This window comes from Vicugna pacos, chromosome 25 (genome assembly GCF_048564905.1).
Source record: "Vicugna pacos chromosome 25, VicPac4, whole genome shotgun sequence".
NCBI lineage: Eukaryota > Metazoa > Chordata > Mammalia > Artiodactyla > Camelidae > Vicugna > Vicugna pacos.
Window position 1 is genome coordinate 33,194,353 of NC_133011.1, and position 22,366 is coordinate 33,216,718.

Below are 22,366 nucleotides of genomic sequence, written 5' to 3' on the forward strand. Positions count from 1 at the left end.
GAAAGCCATCACGGGTTGATAGGAGCAAGCAAAAAAGTAAAGGAAAGACTATGGGATAATTCTGGAGACCAAAATTAGCTTTGGCCAGGAAGAAAAGGTTCAAATTCATTTCATAGCTGGGGGAGCTTGCCCAAGTTACAGGGCCAGTCTGAGTAACAGGTCCACAAAGTGCCATCAAATGTCACAGTGAAGTGGGGGGTGAGCAGGCAGTGAAGGAAAAGGGGTCACAGGCCCCAGAGGCCCGGGCCCTCCACCTGGGGAGTGGGGACAGGTGTGACTCACCTGAGAGATCTGTGGGAGGCCACCGCAATCTGCCATCTGGGAGAGAGAAAAGGTGGTTAACGTCAAATGCCTTGGCGGGGAGATCCCAGCTCCATGGACCAGCTCCCCATGGGCATCCACTCTGCCCACTGCCCTGCCCTGGCCAGGCCCTGTTGAGGGGGCGTGGCCATATTACAGGCAGGGAAACGCCCACCCCATCTAGCAAGGCCGCTCTGATTACTGTCTGTCTTGGCATTGAACTCAGTCTTCTTGGCAACTGATACTTGCAGCTTATGATAGACCAGGCGCTGTGATAGGCCCTGTAGATGCTTTCAATCCATTCCCCAAGAATGCTAGAAGGTTCTTATTTTAGAGGCAGAAACTGGGCCAGGGAGAACTTGAGGAATTTGCGAAGTTCTGTCCAGGGTCTCTCTGGCCAGAGAACATTCACTGTATGAGGCCCTGTATACACCATCTGTTCAAAGACCTCTCAGAAGGAAACTGCTAGATTCAAGGCTACTGGTCTGATGGGGCTCCTGGTTGGCCACCCTTGGTAAATGCTGCAACTTCCAAAGTTCCTACTAAATCACCAAACCCAAAGCCATTACTGCTTAAAGCCATTCCAGGCAGGTGTGAATATCAAAGCCCAGGGCCCTGGAGCACTTGGGCAGCAGGGTGTGGATGGGGTGAGGATGAAGAAAAAGAACTGGGAGGTCTTGGTGAGGGTGGGTGAGGCTGTGGCCATCCTACAGCCCAGCCTCAAGACTAAATCCCAGAGGCCAGCCTCAAGGTCAGCTAACCTGGGGCAGTCCTCAGCTCCATGAGAATGCAGAGAAAAGATACTGGAATTGAACTCCGGGGGCCCATTCAGCAGGGCTGGGGGTGCAGGGGGGAGAGTCTGTTTAGAATCAGGCCCCGCCCACACGATACCTGTCCATCTCTCTTCAGAGCGCTGTAGCCAGCAGCCCGTAAACTCCTGGGGTCCCAGAAGAGGGATCCCCTCATCTTTATAGCCTTAGATTATCAGTCAGCGAGCACTCAATAGATGTTTGTGAACAGATACGTTAAATAATCATGTCTGTGGTTTCTGACCACCAGCTTCACCTCAATCAGGCACAATGCAAGTTAGCAGAAAACTCAAGGGTTTCTAAGCACAAATGCAAATCCCCATCAATTTCCCTGTACCTTGAGGAGAGTGGTCTTCGTCGGGTCCAGCTTAGAGTTGCACTCCACCTGGACAAGGAGAACGAGAAGAAATTCGCTTATTTTCTACCTGGTGCCAAAGTCATAACCTTTCCCCACACCTGCCACTATCATCGGAAACTCCAGTGTTCCTATGGGCACAGAAGAAAGAATGTAGGCTTTGCGATCAAATATATGTGGCTTTAAATTCCAGCCCCGCCATTACTAGCTGGGTGACCTTGGACTAGTTACTTAACTTTTTGAGCCTTGATTTCCTCATTAATGAAATAGGGATAATCTCTTTTGCAAAGTGTGGTGATGAAGATTAGCTAAAATGTAAAAGATGCTCCAGAAATAGTTGCTAAATGAATGGCCTTGTTTAACCAGCTGCTGCCAGTGATTTTATGGATTCAACATCCTCAGTCCCAACAGTTATTCTTCATATGAAATCACATCCACCAAGATGGTTTCTATCTTCAGTTTGTCAATGGCCCTCTTAAAAGTACATCCAGAAGTGAGAAAAATACCCATATATAACCTGTGATGTTCAACATGCCTACAGTAGAACTGTCACCTCCCCTAATGTGAACAATATATCTTTATTGATGCATCCTATGATTGTGTCCAGTGGGTTAGATTACAAGAAATTCATGTTTTATTAAGACACTCCAGGTCTTTACTAAATGAACTTTTGCAGACCCTGCTCTAGCCCACTGCACAAGACATGTCACCACTCTAGGACTCTGCTCAACAGCCCCCAAGTCTCCCATGTCCCCAGCTATGGCAATACTGGAAAGATGGAGGCCTTGTTTTGCCTCCACAATATCACAGGTGGGAATTAAGGGGTGAAATGAGCCAGAAAGTCTTTCCTAAGCCCTGCTCCCCAGGTGCCTCTCTGCCCTGCCAGATGATCAGGCACCAAGCAGGTCTGAAAGCTCCACCTGATTCCCAAATGGTCTCCTGGCCAGGAAGTCAAGTGGCAACACGCCCATATAAACAAGCCAATGGGAGGCAGATAGGCAGGTGAGGGGGCCTGGGAGAGGAGATAAAGGGCCCACTGCCAAGCAACTAGGGCTGGCAGTCACCAGGGAAAGAAGCTGGCAGCTGGGGACTCTGCCCAAAGGCTAATATGGCATTGAGAAGATGTCACCTGTCCTGATGAGAGCAGAGTTGGGAAGCAGGGTGAACAGGGAGACTTCCTACAAAGTCAGCAAGATTTGGACTGTTGCATTTAGCCCAGAAGCCAGTGGGTGATTTCTACATACCACAGCATCCACAGCAGGAGAACTGTCCCCAACCACCAACAAAGCAGGACACCTGGGGGCAGGGAGAGAAGAGGGAGTTAACGCAATGTTCACTGAAAGATTCTCACACTCCTGGGCCTGCCAGGCTGGGATCAGAACGCTAAAAAAAATTTATTTTGTTTTCCCCAATACCATTTGCTTTTTTTTACTTCCTTCTTTCTCTTTCCTCTGCTATGTTCTTAGGATAAAATGGCTTAAGTAGTCATTTACACCTTAGTATGAATTTTGGCCAGAGAATTTCTGCTCCCTGGTGTTTTATTTTAAGAACTCTCTCCTCAAAGAAGGATGAGTAGGACTTCACCAGCAATCAAGATCAGAGACAAAAAGGACATGCCTGACAAAGGATGTGGCATGTGCCAAGATCAGGTGTCAAACATTATAGTTCAATTAAGGAACAAAAAAAAAAAATCCAGTTGATGTATCCCTGACTGTCTTTTCCTTCTAGCTTTCTATAGCGCTTTACGGTGGGTCCTGTGTCTTACTCATCTCCAAGTTCAATGAAGCAAAGCCATAGAGTAGGTGCTTCATGAATTCTGTTTCATGTGGTTAGCATTCCTTGTCTGAGATCCAAGTCTCCCCTCTGGATCCTGGGGGCACCCTACAAACCAAACTCCTATATGAGGAGATGAACGAGGCTGTGCCCAATACCTAGGCAGAATCCATCCAGTTCTCACTGACTGCGCTGTCCTAGGGCAAGGGGGGCAGTCCTGCCAAACCCAGAGCCAAGGTGCTGCCGGCATCTGTGAGCCAGGCTAAAGGGACAGGGCGGGAGGGAAGGAAGAGCACTCACTGCAGGGTGACTGTGTGGGCTCCGGGCATCGGCCGCTCAATCTCCAGGTCCCGCCGGCTACGGACAAGTGACAAACAAATGCATCAGCGGAGCCTCCCCGGGAGGAAGCCCCCTCCCACTGAGCCAATCCCAGGAGGTCCTGCCATTGGCCGTTCTGGCAAACACCCACATCCAACCTCTTAGAGTCCATACAAGTGGTTTCAGGGAGAGCAGGACTCACGCACTTCCGGTGGAGCCACTTCATTGTCCCCAAAGTGTGTGTGTGTGTGTGTTTCTTTTTATTGGAGTAGAAATCACACCTTCATCTACAGAGGATCCGTACCCCCCGTCCCGTTGTCACCACCTCCCACATGGTCTCCAGCCTCTACTCTTAGTCTCAGTCTCACTCTCGCCTCCAACTCTGAGTCCTCTATGTAGTAACCAAGACCATCTTTTTAGAACTCAGACCAGATCCTTTCACTTCCTCATTTTAAATCCTCCTACAGTTCCCCACTGTCCTGTAAGGCCCAGTGTGGCCCCATCACTCTTGCCTGGAGATGTACCCCAGCCTCTCACTGCCTGGCAGCTCTCATCCTGAGATACCCTTTCCCGGCTCACAGCCTGGAGCCAGACCAGCTGGATTCAGATCACCCTCCTCTGCTCCCTAGCTGTGTGACCTTGGGCAGAATGCTGAACCTCTCTGTGCCTTTGCTTCCTCAGCAGGAAACAATGGTGACAGCACCCTCGTCATAGGGTGTTTGAGAGGAATCAGTTCATTCCTGCAGTATGTCGGGCTGTGGGGGATGCTGCTGGTCTCCTCTGGGTGCCCACTGCCGGGACGAAAGCCCACCCACTCCAGTTCTCATTTAGTGCTGGCTGAATAAGTGAACAGCTCAGCCTCCGTCTTCAGTTACGCCCTGTGGATGTCACCAGTCCCTCCCGCACTGAGAGGCGGGGAGGAGAGGAAGAGGAAACAGACTCCAGCGCCCTTCATGAAGTCAGGTGATTAACATGTGAGGAGACAGAGCCCAGGAGGCTCCTCCCTGTCCTCTGTGGGAGCACAGCGGGCGGAGTTCACTGGGCACTCCAGGTCCTCATCCTTGGAATGACTCCCTCGCCTCCCAATAGCCTCCCTGGATTCCCCCCTGCCCTCCCCCAGAGCCCTGCAGCTCTCCCTCTCAGCTTTCCTCGCATCTGGCCTCTCCTGAGAGTCAGCCACAGCACAGGCATTTCCTGGAAACCCTCTGAGGTGTGACTGTGTCCCACTCATGCCTGCGCCCCTGGTGGGCTGGAGTGGAAGTTCAGCTCCTTGCAAAATTCTGGGAGGCAACTTACTTCCCTGGGGTCCTTACCGGGCACTCCTGTTCTGGTCATCTATTTCCTCAGGGGCTGCATTTTCTACTAATTTTGTAATCCCCCCTCTCTTGCCCCATGTTCGTTTCAGGCCTACAGAAGGAGCCGGACGCGTGGCCCCCGCGTGGCCCCGCAGCGTCCCGGTACCTGTTGTAGGCGTTGATGAACAGGTGCAGGTTGCCGGGGTTCATGTCGTTCACGATGTGCTGGCGGTAGGTGTGGACCACCTCCACGTTATTCTGCATCTCCTCCTGCATGGAGAGAGGGGGAAAGGTCATTGTGGGGACTGTGTCCCCGGGCCAGTCTCTACCCTCGCCATTCTTCAGGTGATTCAGGTACAGAGACAACAGACTAATGTCTTCTCCACGAGCCTGCGATGGAGCCTAAGGGCACCTCTGGGAAAGCGGAAACCGCTGCCCAGGCGCAGACTGATGTCTGGGTATCAGCCAGGAGCAGAAGGAATGCAGACCTGGAGAGACAAGCCCGCCCTGCTGGGCTCAGACTTCAGGCATCTTAATGTGAGGTCAGTCAGATCGGGAGCTTGGCTCCATCACTGCCCCTTTACTGGGCAAGCACTTCACCTCCCTGAGCCTCTGTTCCCTTAAAAAAAAAAAGACTGTGGATGATATTACCCACCTCACCAACGGTGGGATTTAATAGCGTTTGAGCACTCTGGAAAGCCCACTGTAAACCGTAAAAAATTGATGCAACTGCTAGCAGTTATTATGTTTTTAATGGGAAGAGTTGAAAAGAAGTCCATGTTTGAAAAACAAAACCAATTCATGCAACGGGAAATTTCTAGAAAAAAGGACGATCTTGAATCCCATGAGGGCCAACGAGACCCATGCAGAAGTCCAGCCTCAGCCTTCCCTCTCACTGGCTCTTTCCAGAATGTGATTTGGGACACAGACAAGTTATTGGGGTGCTCTGTTTCTCATTTGTGCAACGTCAGAGGCTGTAGGTTTCACAGAATGGCCTGATGTGATCCAGGCCAAGAAGAGCAGGAGTGGGAGGGAGCTAAGGGGGCCCAGGGTCAGCTCCGAGCTGTGTCAAAAGAGTCCACGATCCTTGAAGCAACAGAGACCAAACGGTTATTCAAAAAAAAAAAAAAATCAGGAAAAAAACAGTCCGAGGAATCATGCTGGGGTTACAGATCACTGAAACACAATCGCAGAAACTGAGAGGCACCAACAGATACCCTGAGTAATGTGGGGTACAATCAGGCCAGACTCACCCTGTGCCTGACACCCCTCTTCCAAGAAAATACAGACAGACATCGGTTCTGATCTTTCCCATATTCCTATCAGGTTCAGATTAGACACTCAGAGTGGAGAAAATACACTGCAGACTGTGAAACGAAGCATACGAAAGGAAGGAGGACTAGCGGGCTGAAAGGCCCAAGGCCGCCCTAAAAGATACACCCACATCAAATTCTTGGACCCCTCAAGTGTTTACTTATTTGGAAAAAAGGTCTTTGCAGACGTAATTTAGAATCCAGAGATGAGGTCATCCTGAATCATCCTGGTGAATCCTAAACCCAACAAGTGTCCTTGTAAGAGACAGGCAGAAAGAGATTTGAAACAAAGATGGAGGCAGTGATGGGCGTGAGTGGGACAAGCCAAGGGGCGCCGCAGCTACCAGAAGTCGGAAGAAGCAAGGAAGGAGGACCCTCCCCTAGAGCTGCTGGGGGGAGTGTGGCCCAGCCAGCACATGATTTCAGACCTGGGAAAGAACATATTTCTGTTGTTTTAAGCCACCCAGCTGGCCTTGCTCTGTTACAGCATCCACAGGAAACTAATACAGAGACCAAATATGGTGGGCACAGTTCATCAACTCCAGCGGAACATCTGTTTCCCTGGGTATCATACGATCACATGTCAGATGGCCCCACTCTTCTGCTCAGGAGCAAACCGTGGTGTGTGGACTACACAGAGTAAACAGAGCAAGACACTTCGAGCTGGGCAGCTGAGGGGTACTTCAGACCCTGGATTTGCAGGAGAGCTCCCAGCACATCCTAAAGCCCAGCAGGAGGTGCAAAGCCAGGGTGAGGGGCCATGCTGGCCGGCTGCTAGGGTGGGGCCACACACCACTTGCATGCTGCACAGGGCTTGGCTTAGCCCGTCCTCGGCGGGGCACCTGCGGGACAATCCATCTGAGAGCCAGGCACCGGCAGGAGCACAGATGGCCAACATCCTGCATAACTTACAGGAACCACAACGGAACCAGACTCAGAGGTTCCAATCCCAGCCTTCTCTCCCTGGCTGTGAGACTCACACTGGTCCCTCAACCTCTCTGGCCTCAGTCTCCTTAGCCACAACTTCGAATAAAAACTATTTCTCACATGGCTCATAGAATTCTTAGGACCAAGCCTGACACACAGCAAACTCCGTGGATATGTTTGCCGTAGGTGTGATTTGTCAGAGCGCAGAACTGGAAATAATCCAAGTGTCCATCCACAGGTGAATGTAGAGGTGAACTGTGGTACCTCCATCCCACAGAACACCACTCAGCACTAAAAAGGGATGAACTCCTCATACACCCATAACAAAGATCACAGAATAATTATCTGAATGAAAGAAACCAGATTTAAAAAAACCCCAGCACATACTGTATGATGCTGTTTACGTAAACACCAACGAATCAACAGTGACTGAAGGCAGAGGAGGGAGAGAAGGCTTGCCCGGCAGCACAGGGGAAGACCTGGGGATGATGGTATGCTGTTCATTATCTGGGTTATTGGTGTCCACGTATGTCAAAATGTATCAGATTTTCTACTTTCACTATGTGCAGTGTATCGTGCATCAACAAAGCTGTTAAAAGAGACCTCTACTACAGGGAGAGGGAGAGAGAAGGAATGACTTGACAATCGTGGATGAATGATGACGCAGGATTTGGGGAGGGTCAAATGGCACACCCCCTTGCCACATCTGGTTCGCCTCTGAGCCCTACGTGCCAGGCGGCACACGACTGCTCGATGTCAAAAACAGAAGGCCAGGCCATGCTGCTCACCTTTCCGAAGAAGTGGGATATCACCATGTCTGGAAGGGCTTGGGTCCATCCGGAGATCTGGGGGGACAGAGGCAGGCGGGATTAGAAAGCGGGTGTTTGCAGTCATGACCCCACTGCCCTGGGCTGTAGCAGCAGTGCTGGGCTTGCCAGCACCCAGGTCTGAGGACACCCCCTTGATGGGGACGCCATTACCTGGTAGACCTGGGGCTGCGGGAGGCAGGGCCTGGCCCTCCATCAGTTCCTTACTCTCAGAGCCCCGTGCACAGAAGATGCACGGAAATGTGTCTGAACAAAGACCCCACGTGCTCCCAGCTTTCGCCGTGCCACAGCTCACCAAGTCCTCAGCAAGGGGACCCGTCTGTTGCCTGTAAACACACACTGAGCTCTCCCGGTCTACGTGACAAGAGCTGCTTACTTCGAATTATTCTTTCTGTGTCCTCCTCGAGATGTTCCCTTTCAAGCCAGTTTTCTCTCAGAATATACTGAGGTCACTAAAGATACTGGCGACCTTCTCTTCTCTACCTCTCCCCCCGAATAATGCTCGGTATACAGCAGGCACTCTGCAAATGCTCAGCATACAGCAGGAGCTCCGTAAGTGTGTGTTGACCAACTTCAGTCTCAGGCAGGGACTGGTAGGGGAGAGAAGCTCTAGATGCAGGGCTCCTAGGCTGACCCGACTGCCACCTCCGAGCTGTGTGGCCCTGGAAGAGCTGTGTGGCAGAGCTGCTGGACCTGAGACCTGTCATCTGTAACCAGGGTGCCAGGAATTTCAGAGTCACAAGGCCAAGGTGAAGGTCACACAAGGTAACTACACACGTCCCAGGGTCTGACCCCAGTGCCTGACACACACTAGACCCCTGAGAGAGGCCTTTTCCTACCAGCGCTGGGGTTGAAAAGAAAGGATACGGTGCAGATACCAAAACCCCACAAGCAGTCCTCAGGCTCCATGGTAGCCAGTGGTCAGCACCCCAGGCCCCCACATTCGGCTCAGAAGCCAACTGGCCAACTGCAGCACCATTCCCTTTACTGGAAAACAATATAAAAAACAGGGAGTGTGTTCTGCCCCGGAGTATCAGGCCAGCGGGAGGAAAGGGCTCCCGCGCATTCTGGCAGGGTGCTCCAGGAAGAAATGCAGTATCAGAGTGGCCGGGATGGGGTGGGGGGTGGGGGGAGGAGCACGACTCCTGCGAGCCCCCTGTCCCTAGCAGCCACCCCAAGCTTGGGAAAAACACACTTTCAAACTGAGAAGCCAGAATCACCCCTAGCTTGAAAGTCTTTGTCCTGTTTCCATTGGAATGGTTTCCCCCTCCTTGGCAAACACTGGGGACTTTATGAAAAAAAAATCATTTTTAAAAGATAAACAAGGAACCCGAGGACACCAGCCAAAGCAGAGCTTCCTGAGACAGCTCGGGCCGCCTTTCCAGGCAGGGGTGTGTCCTACTCGCTCTGCGCTCCCAGACCTGCGCTGCTGAGGTCAAAGCGGGCATTCGATGCCTGCTGGAGAGACGGGGCAGGCAATGGGCCCAGCTCAGGGGTGATGTCACAGAGCACAGAGTCCAAGGAATCTGCATTCAGCCCCAGTTCTCCCACTGTCTGGCCTTGTGCCACCCTGGATCCCTGGATTCCTAATCCCTGCAACTCTCAGTTTTCCTCCTCTGTAAAATGGGTATAACAATCTCCACCTCCTACAGTGACCATGAGTATTGAATGAAGTCACGCACGCATAGCCACAGAGAGCAGAAAGGGAAACTGATCAACGTTCAGTACATATTAGTTATTATTGTCGTAGAACTAAGTGGCATAGAGTCAGTGCCTCATACATATTTCTTTTTCAGTAGTAGTATGTAGGTAACCGGGGTGAGAGGCATCTGTCTTGTTCATCTTTTTATTCTCAGCATCGTGATCTAAGCCCAGCATATGCTAAGTCCCCAGTAAATACCTCTTAACCCAGGCTGTGCTGATCAAAGCTGGCTGGGGACCCAAGTCCCACTGGTATTGCCGGCTTGGGCAAGGATGTCCTATTGGAATCTGAATGGCACACGGCTGAGGTCACGTTCACTATTCAAAGCCAAGCAGAGCCAAGCAATCTGCTTTCTTTGCTGGGGGTGATGGAAAGGTAGGGCTTGGAGAGGTCTCTTGACTGTGTCCTTCAGGCAGGGTGAGGCACACCTGTCCCTCTGCAGGCTGGGACAACCCCTGCCCGATCCAAGCCCCCAGCCTCACCTTGGAGGCGGCCCAGTCCATCCAGCCTTCCGCACAAGGGTTCACGTTGATGAGGACGAGGCCCTCCACCATCTCAGGGTTGTTCAGCTGCAATTCAAGATACAGAATGAGAGAGACAACCCCGCCATCCGAGATACTGCGAACTTTAAACTTCAAACCGAAGACTGAGAAAAGCACCAGAAGAGAGCCCCTGTGGCCCCCAGAGCAGGCTGCCGCTTTCAGCGCCCCGGCCCTGCCAGTGGAGGCTCCCGCTTAGCAGACACTACACTGTCCCTAGGGACGTGGGAAGAGAACATCGTAGAAGTAGAGCATGTGCGCTTGGCAGACTTGCGGGACAAGTCACTTCACTCCACTTCCCTCAGCTTCCCCAGCTGTGAAATGGGTGTGCCATACCATTGACCTCATAAATCAGACGGGGCACTCAGATGTCCCTCAGTCATCAGTAAGAATTCTATTACTTCTCGGAGACTGAGGGATAGAAATCTGACATACAGCTGAGAGCTGATTTCATCTGCTCAGAGCCTAGAGAGCCAGACCGTTTAGGGTTCACGTCGGCATTGCTGACCTCTAGCAAAGTCCCGCAAGTAACAGGCAGGCGGAATACATACAGTTGAGCATCCCTGCATTTTTAAACAATTGTTTGGTAGGGATACAAAGGGCCCGGCAGCACCCACTGGGACCCACAGTGATCACGTTACCACGTGGATCTCTGATTCTAGTTTGGGATCGGCCAGGGTCCAAGAGTTCCCTGACTACAACAACGGGGCGGCTATCACGAGGAAGCAGCAGAGTAGAATAGTCAGTGACGTGAGGACCCGGCCACAATCACCACGACGTGAGCAAAGACGATGATAAAAATATGTCTGGAACAGCATTTCAGTGTAGGAGAAAGAGTCCTCTGGTGAGTATGGCACCCCCGCACCCCCATGTGCATGCAGAACTCCGGACCACACACCCCAATGTGAACTGCGGTTCTCCTCTGAGAAATGGAATTATGGGCCATTTTTTTCCCTTTTGGGATTTTGGGGTGCTTTTTCCAAATTCCTTCCTTAATCTTGAATTAATTTTATTCAAAACCTATTTTTTTAATGCCAAATAACTCACAGCAAATCGAGTGAGGATGTAGGCTCCCGCTCCAGTTCCCATGCCGATAATGCTTTTCAGCCTGGAAGCAGAAATAAAAAAAATCATGTCTTAGAAGGAGCGAATGAGGGGAGCCCGCACAACCCTTTGAGAACCTGGCTCCCCCTTGCTCTGAGGAACCTTGCCTGCCCCAGCGTCTGTCTTGGGCCTCCCTGGGGTGCTGGCAGGCTAGCCAAAGGGGAACCCACTGCCGTACACGCCCTGGAGGACCTGCAGTGCACCATGCTTTATAAGGCTTGACGGAAGCCCATGACCTTGGAGAGGCTCGCCCCCTTCCACACTGCTCTCCCGACCGCGGCCAGGCTCTGAGAGCCCGGCTGTCGTTTACAAGAAGGCCTATTTCCTGCACTGCTTCTTCCTGCTCCTGAGCTTTAGTTTGGATTCTAGAACCTGGAATGCTAATACATAGCACAGGGAACTACGTTCCATATCTTGTAATTGCCTACAGTGAAAAGGAATATGAGAAAGAATATATATATGTACACCAGAAACTAACACAACATTGTAAATCAACTAAACTTCAATTAAAAAAGCAAACAAAATTTTTTTTAATTTAAATTAAAATAAATAAATAAATTGGGCAAGAACTCTGAGGTGTTATCATCATACAAAAGGCTCGAGAAAGAAGGAAATGAGCACTGAAGACATAAGGGCCTGGATGGAGAAGTTGAGGGCTCATGCAACCCTATTCCAGAATGTTCCATGGGAAAGAGAAAGCAATGAAAGAGAGGGGAGGAAGGGATGGGTGGGGTGGCTGTCATCAGGCGATGGAGTCACCCAGGAGAAAAACTCAGCTTGCAAGAAGCAGACCGGAGTAAAGCGGCTGCGGGAGAAAGTGTTCGCAGAGCATGACAAGCTGGTTTCTCCCCTGATCCTTAAACGTTAACCAAAATTGCAGCGGGTGGGGCCAGGGCAAGGCCGCAGGAGAGGCAGCAGCTAGAGGTCACCCTTGTCTGCAAGCTGGCGGGGAAGGGGATCCCGACTCTTACCCAAACTGGTGAAGGACTCCAGGGAGCATTTCGGCCAGCTGATCCATGGAGGGGTACATGTACCTTGGGAGAGGCCAGGGGGAGGCAGTTAGCGAGAGCCCGGACCCCGGGGGGGATGAACGGCGCAAACGGGAATGTGCTTGGAGGGCAGGGCCTGCGCAGCAACCCGCCCCGAGCGCCCAGACTCCCCAGTCTCGTCCCTGTGGCCCCTGTTCCCAGCACCCCGCCCCACAGGGTACACGGCCTGCTCCCCTGAGCAAGGATGCTCTCCATCCTGACTCCCCCACCTTTTGTTTGTAGAGTGACCCTCTGCAAACTGCTTCCCATGTTCCAGGCCCAACCCTAAGCCTCCATTAGCATTATAGGCTCATTTAATCTTCACAACATCTCTGTGAGGCTTCGAGGGTGTCCCCCTTGGAAAAGTTGCGAACATCACCTATCACATAGGCTAAGGATAAGCAGCTTGGCTTCAGGGGAACAGGCAGGACTTGGAGCTCTTGGGATTTCAAGGCCCATGCACTCACTCACGACCCCAAAGGAGGTCTCCTGGCAGCCCTCCCGTGGAGCATTTCTGACCTTCAGGAAGCCCTTCCCTCTCTTAACTCCTCTCACCAAGAGATGCTTAGGAAGGAGCTTGGGAGAGGAGACAGAGAAGGCCAGCCACCCTGATCTGCTGGACCCGGTGGGCTATCGGGCTCTGGGAAACAGATTTCCAGGGGGATTTTAAGGCACAAGGATGCCTCGACTCACACATCCTCTGGGACCACACCTCCTGTTACCAGAGGGCTGAGGGCGCTCCCCTCGGCTCAAAACTGGTCCATGACAGCAGGTACGGAGGAGGGTGATCGCAGTGAGGACACACAGCAGGTGTGTGATTAGGGTGATTAGGGAGCTGGCAGGCGGCCTGGGTGCTCGTTAAGGTGAGAGCTTCCCCTTTGCCGGATGCAGGAAACAACAGAGTCTACAACCACCATTCCTTAGCAGGGCCGGGAAAGGGTCTCTTGCTCCCACTGTGCCCTCCTTTCCAATGCGGACGCCAGTGGCCAACCCCTGGCAGCATATAGAGCCACTTTCCACACTGGCTCCTCCCCCTGGGCCAGCAGCAACCGCACCCACCGTGTCTCTCCGAACCCAGGTTTCTCCTTCCCGATTATCTACTGTGTCTAAGCTGGCTGTCCTCTTGGCCTTTGTACACGCTGTTCCCTCTGCCTCCCCAGAAGCAAGTGTGCCTTCATCTCCCCTGAATTTCCAAAAAGGAGCCCAAGGACCTCTGCTCCACCAGGTGCCAACAACCCCAGCCAGCGTTCTTGCCATTTTTTTTTCTGTGTTCCCAGGAGGAACTCAAAGAATTGTCCCTTTCACCAAGGCTGTGGCTGTCATCAGGGAGCCTGGCCCTTTTCATCAAAAGCAGGTCCACCTGACATGCTATGTGAGAAGCCAGCTCCTCCAAATGTCCTGATCCAGCCGGCAGGTCCCTGGGAGAGCCGTCAAGATGCCTCACCAGACCCAGATGGTCCAGGTGCTGCGAGGAGTGGGGATGGCACTGACCAGAGGCATTCTCCAGTGCCGACCTCGGGGCAGAGGACTCAGAGCGGGCAGGAAGGGTTCCCTTCCGGTCAACAAGGGAGTCATTGGCCTTTCCTCATGCCAGCCTCCTGGCGGGGCAACAGGAGGGCCCCCGTAAGCAAGGCAGACACAGTCCTATGCAGGAGCCGGGCAGGGGGCCCGCAGAAGCAGGTGAGTGTGACTAATGACAATGGTGACCACGAGGGAGGCAAAGAGTCTGAGGGGGGAGATCGAAACAGGGAGATCTGATCATGTGGTCAGGGAGGGCTTCTTGGAAGAAGTGATGTTGAAGGGGACATGGCAGGGAGCTTGAGGACTGAAGAGCGCAGGGAACATATTCTAGGCAGGGGGACCAACGTGTGCGAAAGGCAAGAGCCAGGAAGACCCTGGCTGGTGTGGCTACACGTAAATGGAGACATTTTCTTTCTGAAATGGCTATGGCTCAGGTGGGGCCAGCAGCCCCCAGAGAGTGATAGTGGGGGAGCCATCTGACTCTGCGACTTCTTTCCTCACTGCTCTTGGGGGTCAAGTTCACATTCTACTCACAAGATCCCCACTCATCCAAGCTGACTCCAGAGCTGGGAGGAACCCAGCCAGGGACCCCCACCCCTACTCTGCCATCTCAGCCTCAGGATGGAGAGAGAGAGAGTGCATCCTAGAGGGGCCAGGAGACCCTCAACCACAGGAGGCAGAGCAAGCCAGGCCCCATTCAGACAGCAGTTCCCACCAGCCATCCACTGAAGTCACCTGGAGACATGAGGGAACAAATGCCCTGCACCAGGCCTCCAGGACGACTGAATAAAAGTCCCTGGGAATGGGGCCCAGGTTTCAGAATATTTTTTAAATATCCCCTTGGGGAGCTGAGAGCCATGGGGTCAACTCCAGGTCTTTCAGACAATTGTTCCAACCAAAGATGGACACACTGACACGTCTGTCTTAATCCACTGTTGTGCTAAGAAGCTTTCAACTCTTAACATAGGTCTCGGTGTCCCTTCCCTTCCTCTGATAAAGGTTAGTTATTAAAGATGATTCAGAACACTAACAAAAAAGGAGATCTATTTGTGGATACCAGGAAGGCCCCTTGTAGGAGACTTGAAACCCAAGAACCTGCTCCTACTTTGGTTTGATGGCAGCATGGCGGGGGGCCTCTGAGAGGTCTGCCTCCCCGATGTGACCCAGACTGTCCAGTGCACTCTGTAATTCTGGACTCAGCCTCACAATGAGAACTGAAGGGCCATGCCAGCCACATGCTGCGGAGGAGCAGGCAGTGCCAACACCCAAGAACAAGGCAGCCTGATGTTCCAAAGAGAATACAAGTCAGGGTCTGCAGATGGGCTCACACCTGACTCCCCCAGTTAAACTAGCCAGGCAACCCTGAGCAAGGTCGTGAACCCCTCCGTGCCTCAGTCTCTCCATCTAGAGAATGGGCCAGCAGTACTAGCCACGTAAGGATTAAATGCAGATGACATTTGTAAATAAAGATTATTAAGCCTGGCCCACAGGACGTACCTCATCAATATGATTTTCAATCATGCCCTCCCTTTTTCTTTCCAACTTTTGAGATCTTTCTACTATTTAGTCTTCTCAAGGCCCTCTCCCACTTCGGTCCTGCCCAGGCCGTGTACACCTATTAAAAATCCAGCCCAGCCAAGTGGGTGTGGGGCGGGGGCTGAGGCAGGGGGCAGCAGGGAGGGGCGCAGAATGGGGAGTTGTTGTTTGATGAACACGAAGTTTCACTTTAGGCTAATGAAGAAGTCCTGGAAACAGATGGTGGGTTGCACCATAATGTGAACGTCCTTAATGTCACTGAACCGTACAATTAGAAACGGGTAAAACGGTAAAGCTCAGGTTATATATGTTTTACCACAATTAAAAAAAAAGTATTAAAAGCCATCCACTGCGTCCCCCACCAGCTGTTTGCACCCTGCGTGGGTGTCCGACCCCTGCCCTGGGGCCCGAGGCTCCATCCCCTTACCCCACGGGGAAGGAGGCAGCCCCGTCCTGCTGGCCGGGCGCGTCCACGTGGCAGACGGCGAAGTGCTGGGTGATCTCCTGCATGTCCTCGGAGTTGAAGAGGGGGTTGTAGCAGGTTTTGTCTGGAGAGCGGGCAGGCGGGAGAGAAGAGGGAGAAGTCAGGGGAGACTAAGGCAGCGGCTCATCCTGTCTGCTTCACGCCCACTCAGTAGGGGCACGGAACTTCCGAGAAAGAGCCACCTTTTCTTTACCACTTTCCTCTGGAGATAAAAGGGAAGACTAAGTCATGGGGCAAGGGCGTGAGCGAGGAGGTGGACCCGGTCAATGACGCTACTGCCCACGCTGGCGGATGTCCTTAAGCCTCCAGTCAGCACTGGGAGGGAATCCCGTCCCAGCCGGCTTCCCCCTCTTCCTCCCGTCCGTCACGGCCTGATGGTCCTCCAGTGAGGTGGGGTCGCTCCACTGACCCTCTGTTTCTCTCTGGGTCTCCTAAACCCTCACTTCAAGGATACTGGCCAGGGCACACATGACTTTCAAACAAGCAGGAGTATTCTTATGTGGCCGGGGATGAGTCTCCTAATTGCTAACGGCCTGAGGCAAAGATGGCCAGCTGGTCACCAAACCCTTTCCCTTTTCTTCCCGGACACACAGCTGGACTACACTTCCCAGCCTCCCTTGTGATCAGAGGCCATCGGGTTCTGGACAACAGCAGGTGGGGCTCAGAGTTCCCTCAAGACACCTGCCACCCAGTCCTCTAGGTTTCGCGCCCTTCCCTTTCTGCCAGATGTGGAGGAGCCAACAGAGGCCTTAGTGACCCCAGGGGATGGTGGAGTCACAGCTAGAAGGAGCCTGGGTCCCCGAATCCCCACGTGGAAGGTGTCCCACAGAACGCTCACGGAGTTGTTCTACGAGTGGGAAGTGAACATACATTGTGTTAAGCCACAGAGGCCTTGGGTCCCTCGTTACAGCACTGGTGGCGCTCTAACAGCGGGGCGTGATACGCTGACACTATCCACCCCACGTCCTCCTCAGAGCCCAGTGGAATGAGGTGGTGCACATCGAAGTACCTCACATGGCACCCGGTTCGTAATGATCACAAGGGGGACACACAGGGCAAGAAGAGAGATAAAAGTGAGCGTGAAAGAGAAAAATAGTTTTCAGTGGCTGACATCATTCCCAGCCTCAAGGAATTACAAGCTGTAGGGGGAAGAAACCAATGTAAATCGGCAGCCCGTCAATCAAAGTGCAAGCAAGCATCCGGCTTGCAATACTCACTGGACCAGGAAGGGCTGTAAGTGCCTTCTGAATCATCACAGAATCATTTCTGTCCTGTGTAATTTTACTATTAAGAAGATCTTACTCCATTCCCATCTGTGAAAAACCTACATCTGGTAACACTTGCTGACAATCTTAAAAATCCGCAGTCTACACATTCACAGCGGCAGTGTTCAGCACAGCGGGGACGTGGGAGCAAGCCACACGCCCGTCAACTGAGAAGAGATAAACAGAATGTGGTGCATTCATACCATGGAATATCTGCCATTCAGCCAAAGAATGGAGGACAGACACATGGTGTGATGTGGACAAACCTTGAAAACATTCTGAAAGAAGCCAGTCACCAAAGACCACATACTGTGTGATTCCATTGATAAAAGACTGTCCAGAATAGGCATATCCTCAGAGACAGAAGGTAGACCAGTGGTTGCCAGGGGCTGAGGGGTGTGGGAGATTGGGGGGATGACAGATAAGAAGACAGGATTTCTTTTCAGCATCAAAATGCTCTCAAATGGATTGTGCTGATGGTTGCACCACCCCGTGAATATACTAAAAACCATTGCAGGCATTCATTGAAAGAAGTCCCTGTCACACAGACAGACGGTGGAGGAAGGCAGTGCATTCCAGGCTCTTCCAGTCTGTGGCAAGAGTTCTTCCCAGAACAGCTCCAGGAAGTCTCAGCAAAAAAAGAACTGGACTCCCCACCACCCACCATCCTGGTCCTCCAGCCCCGGCGGGAACCGGCTCCCCAGGGGCACCTCGGGACTTACGGTTCATGCCAATGTCGTGGTATGTGAGGATGACAGGCCGGTTTCCCTTGGGGGTCCCGCACAGTGTGACGTGAATGGAGCCATGCAGGGTCTCGATGTCCTGCTCCTGGGGGGAGACAGCAGACAGACGGGGCTGTCATGGGGGACGTGCAGCAACGGCGTGGCGGGAGGTACTGCTGCAGACCCCCAGCACGCATCCCACTGTGTCCCGAGGCAGCTTCTCATCCGGTGGTGGAAGCACTGAGTTTCAGGTGGCAGGCCTCTCTGGCCAGAGGAGCCACTCCGAGCGGCAGACATGGAAGAGGGGTGAGAGCTCAACTGAGAGAAAGGGGGTTTAACCCACCAGGGGGCCTGCAGGGCCATGGTAGGAGGGGACTGAGGTAGTCAGCCCCCCATCCCTTGATGTCAGTGGTTGTCAATCAAAAGAACTTGGCTCAAAAGTAAAGAAATACACCCCAATTCTCAGGCTCTACCTCGAGAGTGGGAAAGTTCAGTATCTGTACTTTTAACGAAAACTGGCTCCCTTCTCTATCCCAGGCAGAGCAAGGCCAGGGCTTCCCAGGGCCCTGCTCTGAGGACCCCTGTAGCGTCCCCCGGGCTGCCCGGGGGACGGCGAGTGCTTTAGGCGGGATGGCGATGGGTAGAAACAGGCACGAGGATGGAGGGGGCTCTGCTCCCTGTCGGGGCCCAGGCCCACCCCAGCACACTGGTCCTCTTGGCCCACCTGCCTAATCACCCAGCACAATGAGTGCCCTGAACACAGAGCCTCCCGTCTCCCCGGGCCTCTCTCCTTCCTCCTCTCAGTGCCTGTTCGCTCCTGCCTATACAAGTGCTGGAAAAATCCACAGACGATGGAGCGACAGCCTGGCCCCCAGTGGGGGCCACAGATCATCTGCTGGGCCCAGCCTTGGCCCTGTAGCCGCTGTGGGAACAATGGTCCACTGTGGGGGCCACATTCTCTATTGTCTGCCCAGCTGACCCACACGGCGCTGTCTAAAAATAGGCCCGGCCAGGCAGTGTCCTGGAACTGGCCTGGGGCATCAGGGTTCAAATCCAAGCTCTGCCTTTCCTCAAGCCCTCTGAGCCCCCAGGCCCCACCTGTAAGACGGGGGCCAGCCACCTCCCCCCGGGCTCCTCTGCGGAGGAGATAACGCTGGTCAGAACACAGCCCCAGGAGGGATGGACGTGCTCAGTGCACGGTGGCAGAGGGTTTAATGAGGTGCTTGGGCACCACGCTGGTGGCAGATATGGGATGTCCAGCCCTGGTTGGCATCAGGGTTGCGTCTGGCAGCCCCCAGGCATGGGGATGGGTAACAGATGTTGACTGATCTCTTTGGAGGCCTTAAAGTTACAAAGCTGCGGAACCAGAGCTAAATTTTGTCCAAGAAAGAAGGGCCTGCCTCCGTCCTGTTTACTGTGATATCGTCAGGCCCCCGCACTGCTCAGGATCTGTTGGATAAAGACCTGAGGCTCGCACGATCACAGGAAACATAATGTCTCTAGAAAGTCTGTTGGCGCATTTTGGATTCTGGCTCCATTCTGCCCCTTAACTGGCTGTGAGAGTCTCAGCAAGCCCTCTCCACGTGAGTCCCAGGATTGGTGTGAGGCCTCCCGGGACCGGCACGAGCCTCACGGGGCACTGACACGTCACTCTCACGAGGCACCAGGGAAGCGCTGTGACCGTGGCCCTCTGCCTCGCACCACCTGGAGCTTCAGCCTGTGCTCTTAACAGAAGCACCATGGTCAGCCTTACTTGGAAGGGTAAAGAACCCAGTCTCAGAAAGTGGAAGAGGCCTGGTGGAGGTGTGGGGGTGTGGCACGGTCTCCTCCGTGCAGGGGGGCTCAGGTAAGGGATACAATTTGCGAAGCACCCACCAAGAGTCAGGTGAGCCCAGCAGTCCCATTTTATAGACAAAGAAATTGAGGTGACTTCCCCCAGAGCACCCAGCTTGTCGAATGAACCAGGATTACAGCTCACTTCCTCTGGGTCCTCATACTGGTGTTGGCCCCCATCAGCTCTCCTCTGAGTTCTGTGCGCACCAGCCCTCACAGGGAGGGGGAGAGAAGGCAAGTGTGACCTCGCCCGAGAAGTGTCCCGCACATGCACACAAGTTCTCAGCCCGCCCTGATGCTCTCTCCCCACTGGCCCAAACTAAGAAGACAGGCTCTAAGATTGGATGGAGGAATTAAAACACCCACAGACACATCCGTTTGTCCTCTTCAGTCCCTGAGGAACATTCTGTCCTGTCCCTGTGGGGATGAATCACCCAGTTTCGCGGGGGAAGGAATCCACCCTGCACCTCCCCACATTCCCCTAAAGAGCGGGCACCAAGGGACCCAGGACGTCAGAGCTGCACGGTGCACCTCGCGTCCTCTTGCCTGACGGGGAAAGGCCCGTCTCGGGGCTCATCGGGGTCCCTGGTCTGGCTAGGACAGTGGCTAGAAACACTGGCAAGACCCCTCCGCCCTCCAAATCACCAGCCTTGGCTCTTCCAAGTTCAGAGCCAGAACCCTGCTCAGAGTTTTGACCCAGCCAGGGGCCACGCAAAAGAGAGAGAAATCCAGGCTGCATGGGTTTTCCTCTCACCTCCTCTGGAAGAATCTAGAAAGCCACTCTCTCAGGGTGCAGAGGGGAGGGCAGGAGGGCGGCAGTAATCACTGTTTCAGACCCTGCTCCAAGCTTTTTACACTCGCTCCCTCCTTGAATCCACACAACGACCCCACTGGTTAGGGATGGTCCACATTTCCCAGATGAGGAGACTGCGGCCAAGAGAGGGGAATTTGCTCAAGGTCGCACAGCTGGAACGGCGCAGCAGGATCTGAATCTGAAACTGCCCGAGTCCAAAGCCTGTGCTCTCTGACGTCTCCGTTTTAACACCCTGTGCCAGGTGTCCCGCGAAGAAAGAAAACCTTTAATGTGCAACGTGCGCTTTGACTCTCTAAAGAGGGATGCAGGAAGTCAGGTTCCCACTGATGTGACTGTAGGTTGCTTTCTATCTCTCCAGCTTCTCCAAAAACCAGCAATCCATAGGTCACATGCTGGGATATACTGGCCTGTAGACCAGAGAAATAATCTGCTCCTCTCATCCTCCTCAAGCTGCATCTGCCCCCACCAGCAGGAACGTACAGCAGGGCATCACACTTGGAAAAGCCTCGGCACAAACATCACTTCCTGGGGGTGGCCCTTCCTGCCACCCACTGCACACGGGGCTCGTGGTTCCTGTTCCCTCGGCTGTAGCACCCGCCACAACGACATATGTCTGCCTCCTCAACCTGACTGTGGATTCCCAGGGAGAAAGGCTGGCTCTGCCCTAAATGGTCTGATCCGCAGGGGATGCATAGAGATGTACGCACTTCACACCACCTGTAAGCCAGCAAGTTGTGAAACGGCACCTTTGCCGGCTGTCTGCATGCTTGTAAGCTGCTGAAAACAGTACCCACCACTAAGTATTCCTCAAAGATTCCAGCCGTTTGGCTGCCGGTTCTGGCTTGGAAGCTTTGTGAGCTATGTTGTGAGCAGACTATGTTGGTGGGCTTTCCAGACATTTGTTTCCTTCGTTATGGCAGAATTCCCAGCAATGCACCTCAGAAAAGTCTCCACTTCTCCATCTCCCTTGTAGCCAAGGGTGGTCAGAAGATTCAGTTCTGGCCAATGAGATGCAGAACTTGCTGCAGACTTGAGGAGAATATTTTTTAAAGAATCAAACTTGGCCTTTTGATTTTTCCCTTTCCCTCTTCCACCTGCTTACTACCTGGAACATGGGTGAGATGCTTGGGGGTTCAGCAGCCATTTTATGAGCATGAGGACAAAAGCTACAAGCTCAGGATGGCAGATCAGGAAGCTGGAAGGAGTCTAAGACTGGGTGACATTCATAGCCTGCTGTACTAGACCTTCTAGGTCAGCAAAAATGTCAAACATTTCCTTATTCAGGGTACTGCTGATTAATATTAATTCTAATGAGACACCCACCATATGACCTCGGCTAAATTACCAGGCTTCTCTGAGAATTCCTTCCCTCAGCTGTAAACTGAGATCAGTAGCAAACATATCTGCTTATGGAGATGCTCCCAAAACTAAAACCATGGTAGGGATTGGAGAGTGTTTTGCAAATTGCAGTGTTTCCCTCCATGTTGGTTGTTACAGACACCTACCCCAGAGGTGATTACTGTGAAGCCACAAGGGCCAGCCCCCATGGTTTAAGTCAACTGGCTGGATGATCTAGAGGAGCTCTGAGACCAGCTGCTGTCGCCTCCCTCCGTAATCCGCCCGCCCAGCAGGCCCTAGAGAGACGCTGAACACTTGGGACTAAGAGGATGACACACTTACCCAGGCTCTAAGTCAGCTGGGGAGCCAGGCTGCCCCTCCCCTCAGTCCAGCAAGCCTTGGTCAAGGCATGGCCCGAGGGTGGAGGGTGACCTTTGGAATAATAGGCAAAGAAAGCTGATTTTGGCTCATCAGACGCAGCATGACATCAGGGCTCACTGAGGCAAGAAAGGCAAATCACGAGAACAGAGACTCAAGAGAAAACGCCGCAGGCTTGTCCCACC

General features: G+C 53.0%; 1 protein-coding gene across 1 annotated transcript in view; it reads right to left on the reverse strand.

Annotated features, from left to right (window-relative positions):
- NDRG1 (N-myc downstream regulated 1) overlaps window positions 1-22,366 on the reverse strand; it is a 48,441-nt gene that overhangs the window by 4,877 nt on the left and 21,198 nt on the right. Inside the window, exons 4-14 of the mRNA XM_006207995.4 lie at window positions 17,819-17,924; window positions 15,775-15,895; window positions 12,234-12,296; window positions 11,206-11,266; window positions 10,102-10,188; window positions 7,879-7,935; window positions 5,017-5,120; window positions 3,538-3,594; window positions 2,709-2,760; window positions 1,447-1,494; window positions 283-318 (exon numbers count right to left, since the gene is read on the reverse strand). Coding sequence (XP_006208057.1) covers window positions 283-318; window positions 1,447-1,494; window positions 2,709-2,760; window positions 3,538-3,594; window positions 5,017-5,120; window positions 7,879-7,935; window positions 10,102-10,188; window positions 11,206-11,266; window positions 12,234-12,296; window positions 15,775-15,895; window positions 17,819-17,924 — 792 coding nt within the window. The remainder of the gene's footprint in view (window positions 1-282; window positions 319-1,446; window positions 1,495-2,708; window positions 2,761-3,537; window positions 3,595-5,016; window positions 5,121-7,878; window positions 7,936-10,101; window positions 10,189-11,205; window positions 11,267-12,233; window positions 12,297-15,774; window positions 15,896-17,818; window positions 17,925-22,366) is intronic.